This window comes from Austrofundulus limnaeus, unplaced genomic scaffold (genome assembly GCF_001266775.1).
Source record: "Austrofundulus limnaeus strain Quisiro unplaced genomic scaffold, Austrofundulus_limnaeus-1.0 Scaffold20, whole genome shotgun sequence".
Classification (NCBI taxonomy): domain Eukaryota; kingdom Metazoa; phylum Chordata; class Actinopteri; order Cyprinodontiformes; family Rivulidae; genus Austrofundulus; species Austrofundulus limnaeus.
Genome location: NW_013952422.1, coordinates 1759412 through 1765247, shown reverse-complemented (window position 1 = coordinate 1765247; position 5836 = coordinate 1759412). Strand labels below are relative to the sequence as shown.

Below are 5836 nucleotides of genomic sequence, written 5' to 3'. Positions count from 1 at the left end.
GCGTACGCCATTTCCGCCTTTTGGCCGTACGTTCACTTTTAGTATGGTTTCCACGTAATCCTTTATAAATGAGACCCCAGATATGTATTCCCTTTAGTACCACATACTGAAAAGGCCTGGCTTATATTCCATCAAACAAATTGGATTTGTCACATTCAGACTGTAAGGAAAAAAATCTGATATGGATTTCATAGAGGCAAAAAAATCATAATTTAAAAAAAAAAATCAGATTTGGGTTGCATTTGCCTGCTGTGTAAATGTAGCCTAAGAGAGGTTTTATATTAAAATGCATGTTTTGTTTTCAGCTGTGGTGAACAAACGTCCCCTGACTGCTTCGTTTCTGATCAGTTTGCTTCACAGTTCAGCTGCAGAGGGAGAACTGAAGCCAGGATTGCTCTGTTTCGTTGGTGAGCACAAATCAATGAAGAAATCTATATCCTCTCTCAGAAATCAGATACCCCTCATTTTATCACCAAGCCACACAACACAACGTGAAAATACTGATACCGTTAGCGATACAGGTTCTGACATAATATGCGCACACACACAAGTGAGTGCAGGGTGTAACTCAACTCTCAGCTCTCTGCTCTTACCGCCGTACCTTTACTGGAGTCGTCATAGCCGATGTCCCTGATCGTATCCCGGACAACTTTCTGATAGTCAACACTGGCTCTGGAGGTGATCTCCCCCGCAAGCAGGATCATCCCCGTCTTAGCAACAGTCTCTGAAGACAAAATAACAACAGGCCTAAGTGATGAGGCTAAGTAATAATGTTAAATTAACAAATCTTCTTAAATTTGAGTTTATTAGTGGCAACATGTGAATTCAAATTAGAACCAGTAGTATTAAGCTTAGTTGTTTCCAGCATAGAACCATATAAACTTGTAACAATGATAGAAAATAACATTATCAGTCTGAGATAGCAGGAAAGAGAGAGAGAAAGATAAAAAACACAGACCAATTGTAAACAATATGTAATTTCTGGTTCATTGAGGACAAGCTTTCTAAAACATAAAAGCTTTTAGGGCTTTCATCATCTGCATCTCTGACATTTTCAGGAATAAAGCAATTTAATTTCATGGAACCAGAAAACAAAACCACACAAAGGGGGCTTTTAGCTTTGATTGAGTATAGGAACAATGATTGCATTATTTGAAACAAAACTTTATTCCTGAGTAATAAAACTTTGAAACATCAGAAAAAAACCCTCTCTCTGCTGAAATAGGAGGCACAGTGCAAAGTTTGTTTTTATTCGTCTACCAGTTCCAATTAGAATGGTGTTTAAACAATGCAGCCCTTTGTTTAACAGCTTTATCATCTGTTTCTTTGTCCAAATACTTGCCACATGCTACTTTGGCGTCAGGGTCTTGTTTAAGGTGAGCATCCAGCACGGCATCACTGATTTGGTCACAAATTTTATCTGTAAGGCAGCATTAGACACATTTTTTTTACTAAACAAGCAAAAGAAAATATATTGTGAAATGTGAAGTTTAACAGAGGGTAAATGGACAAATAAGCGTACACTCTGACCACTAAAATATTAGAATAACACAGAAATTAAAACAATTAATATAAGAGAAAATAATAATCTCTAAAACACAATTTATATTTGACTGAATGTAAAGCTTTTTCAGATATGTAATATATAAATAAATAAATCAGATTTGTACATAATTGTTTTAATAACTTTTCTCCAAAGGAAGCATTTATAAACAAATACTAAATGCATGTTCATATTTAATAAACTGACAGATAAACCCCTTTATTTGAAGGATTTGTGATTTAAAAACAGATATAAAAATAAAACGACAGCCTCTACTACAATATTCACGTTGTGCTTTTGAATGATGAAGAAAGCACTCCAGAGAAGTGGCTCAGGACATTGTTGGGTGCCCTCTGCCCTCTCTGGAGGAATTGCACAGGACCCGTTGCCTCCAGACAGAGACTCATCACAGCCCGGGCACAGTTTGTTCGTCCAACTACCATCAGGTAGAGGAAGGCTCAGGACTGTTAGGACCAGAAGGACCAGAACGAACAGACTCAAGAACAGTTTCTATCCAACAGCAGACTTCTAAACACACATGGTAACACTACGGTTATGTGCAATAATGTCCACCTGACACTTTGATATGGCTGCTACTGTTTAGTTTAGTTTATCCATTTCATTTAAAAACAAAAATCTTTATACACAATACAAATATACAAATCCCAACTGAAATAAAAGGAGGCAGAAAAAAGAAAAAAAAGTCTTATATCTGCCCTTTTTACCATAATTAATTTCAAGCAATAATAATCAAGAAACAAAACAAAATAAGAGCTTCAATTCCTTCTCAAACAACAACTTTTGATATTCATTATACAGTTTCATATTTCTTTAACAAACTTATTTTTATCATTCTCTTAAGGAAATACATTGAACCGGCATTTTTATAATCACCCTCCAGATTATTTATTACTTATTCCTTGAACGGATGTACATCGGTCCATCAAGTTTGTTCGAATTTTAGGTTTGATAAACATCTCAAGTCCTTTAAGATTATAAGAACTTTCTCTCTTAACAAAATATAACTGGATGGTTAAAGGGGAAAAAATATGAGCCTTATACATAATCTGCAAGATATTATAATAACCAACTCATAAAATTCTAATAGTTTTAATTTACAAAATAATATATTCAATGGGTGATTGTAATATTTTCTAGTGATAATTCGTATGACTCTTTTCTGTAAAATGAAAATAGGATTTGTGATTGTTTTACATGCTTTACCCCAGACTTCATCTGTTCTACGTACTAGGGTTGGGCATAATCGTATTGTCTGCAATTAGCTGTCAGAAAAACATTAGTTTTTAGCACTTGACGATTAGTATGATTAATGCCACCAGGCAGACTGACTGGATATTTCCCCGGTCAGTCCGCTCGGTGCTCCTCTCCGCTTCAAATATGATTAACATTTGAACAAAAGTTCTGTAATTTATTTATCAACACAATTTAAAATTTGAAGTAAAGCCTGAAGTCTGTGGTTTTGACACAGTTTGAAAAAGATTTTTACGAAGAGCAAATCTTTCCCACTAAATTGATTGTGTGACTTGGACATAAGGGTGTCCAGGGACACCAGGGGATTAATTGTCATATTAATCGTTATCGGCTAAACACCACAATTAATCGTGATTAATTTTTTTTGCCAATATCGCCCAACCCTACTACGTACTGCTGCTGCTACTTGAAACTTTGATATGGCTGCTACTGTTGTTTAATACGTTTTTACCTTTTTTTATCGTATTTTTATCTCTTTATTTGATCTTTTTTAATGTTCTGATTTTATGGGAGCTGCTAAATTATTTCGCTGTTCGTCGTCTGTGGATCGCAGTGTTCTACTCATTGCAACAATGACAATAATTTATCGAATCTTATCTCTTATCTAAATACTGATACCGAGTAAGAGCTCAATTGTAAACACATTTTTTAAAATTTAGAATAAGGTGGCTCTCCTTATTAATAGGCCTACAGTCCCTCTACAGTGTGACTTTATTTTAATAATGTTACAACAGTATATATACTGCTGAAACATTATTAAAATAAAAATAACATAAAATTGACAATAGCATGAAGCAGCAACTTTAGTCTTCGTCACATCCTCCAGATAAGTCGGAAAGTATATTAATGTATATTAATAGTGATCTTAAAAATTACCGGAAGTTAAAAATACATTCTTGTTTACACAACTAATGGTAATGGTTACATGGTACAAACTGTCCTCAAAAGTTTTTAGCACCTCGCCGTGTTTTTGTTACCGCACACACATTAATCAACAGGTTTCCGTGACTCATAACGTAATTTGTTTTGGACAAATGCACGCTGTGACGGAATAAGTAGAGGGCAAGCTATTTGTTAGCATTTAGCAGGTGTTGTGCCGAAAAATGCAGCCCGCACCCAGCAGGAAGCCCGTTTTTGAGGCGCTGAAACTTTTATAATATACAAAAGTCTTTAATGGTACCAAAAAAAAGCTTGTCACTTTTAATTCACAGTCTGTTTACTGTAAAACAAGTGATTTGAGATTTATAACGTGTTTTACAACGGGGTGCTATTTTCAGTACAACACCAGAAATTTGAAGCCACGCGCTTGTTTGCTTTTTAAAGCATGTCTGCCCTTTTTTCTTTGTTATAGGTAGCCGATCTTGTGTTTTTATTTGTTTACAATATGACAAATAAAAATGTACTGTAAAATAATTTCATGTTGGTTTTAAAAGTTAGCGGATGTAGCTGGCAGCTGTAGCGATAAATCACGTGACCTGGTTTGAGCAGCTAACCGGATGCTAGGCTAATTAGGTCAATACTGAACGATACTTCGCAGTTAAGATATTAAAACTCACCAGGGTGACCTTCGCCGACTGACTCGGAAGTGAAGAGGAAGCAGTCTTCTTCGTGGAACACGTTGTGATGAAAACCGTTCAGGTGGCCGTTCATTTTAGACACGCTGTGTTAGCCGGCTAAGACAGACAGAAGACTAGCAGAGAAAATCCTGTTCAGATCTGAGTTACAGAAGCCGAGAGGTTTTAAATTAAAGCAGTTTACACGTGGGGTTACAGCTCCGCGCAGCCAGCAGAAGAAAACCCAAAGGTACAGGCAGCTGTCTTTATTTGTCTGAACTGTTCCAGACCCACTCACCCCCCCTCCACACTTTCTACGACTTCAACCAACTATTGTGGAGCCCAGACCATGTGGTTGTAGTGGGCGGGGCCTTCCTCCATCAAAACAAAAATATCTGAGGATAAAGGAACATGACCCAACTGGCTACAGATTGTTTTTGTTCTTTTTCTTTTGATTCATTTATTTGTTTCTGTTTATTTATCTATTTATTATTTGTTTTAGAAAGGCTGGAATGAAAGCTATAAAGATTTTAAAAGCTTGATGACTGCATCTTAACTGTGTATTGAATTATTTAGACATGAACACGTCAAATACCAAATATGTATTAAAAATGATATTTAGCTTTTGTGAGATGTAGAAATGTCTGCTATTATCTAATGTGTATTGGATTTGCCCATAAGAATTCAAAAATCAATCAAAGCTCATTATTCTACAAACATTTAAATCTAGGGTTTTTATCTTGTCCATAATTTTTAAAGCGTGAAGTGATTATATCTGGTCTAATTTGAGGAGTTTGGCAAATGGAGCCACAGGCGGAGATGAGAGATGAGATGATTATAGCGAATACTAAAAATTACAACTTTTAATTGTTTTAATGGCCTTTAGTGTAACAATACATCGATCCACATTGATATATCGATTGAATAATGATTCAATTACATCAAAAAAGAAAACGCTGATCACATCGTCATCATGTGCTCGATGTGGATCGATATATCAATCAAAGACTTGTGAATTAAATTGAATTCATTCGAAACCTTGACAGACTTTGAGATATCGAGAAACACTGTATTGTCATTTAAAAAAATCTATATATTGTGATAAAACTGCTGAATTACATCCTTATTTTAACTACTACACGTTCATGTTTAAATATTTTGTACTCATATTTAAAATTTAAAGATATGTCAACGGGTGAAAGATGTTTTTTACATGATAATCAGATAATCAACATATCACATGCATACCATATCTGTCATGTTTAGATTTAGATACATTTTAAAACACACATGAAATGCAATTTAAAGGTTTGCATTTTTCATTCACACTTGGTTAAATGGTATAATGTCGTGTATTTTTGCCTCGTTAAATAGGTCAGATTTTTTGGTCAGTTGATATCAGAGAATCAGACCCCACAGGTTATGGAGTTTGTGTGTGTGTGTGTGTGTGTGTGTGTGTGTGTGTGTG

General features: G+C 35.2%; 1 protein-coding gene across 2 annotated transcripts in view; it reads right to left on the bottom strand.

Annotated features, from left to right (window-relative positions):
• Window positions 1-5836, bottom strand: part of mat2aa (methionine adenosyltransferase 2Aa) — a 16519-nt gene that overhangs the window by 9078 nt on the left and 1605 nt on the right. Inside the window, exons 1-3 of one of the 2 annotated variants that reach the window (XM_014003806.1) lie at window positions 4372-4687; window positions 1343-1420; window positions 602-724 (exon numbers count right to left, since the gene is read on the bottom strand). In XM_014003806.1, coding sequence (XP_013859260.1) covers window positions 602-724; window positions 1343-1420; window positions 4372-4465 — 295 coding nt within the window. In that variant the 5' untranslated portion in view covers window positions 4466-4687. Of the gene's footprint in view, window positions 1-601; window positions 725-1342; window positions 1421-4371; window positions 4688-5836 lie in introns of those variants that run through there. The other variant, XM_014003807.1, reaches the window with a different exon arrangement.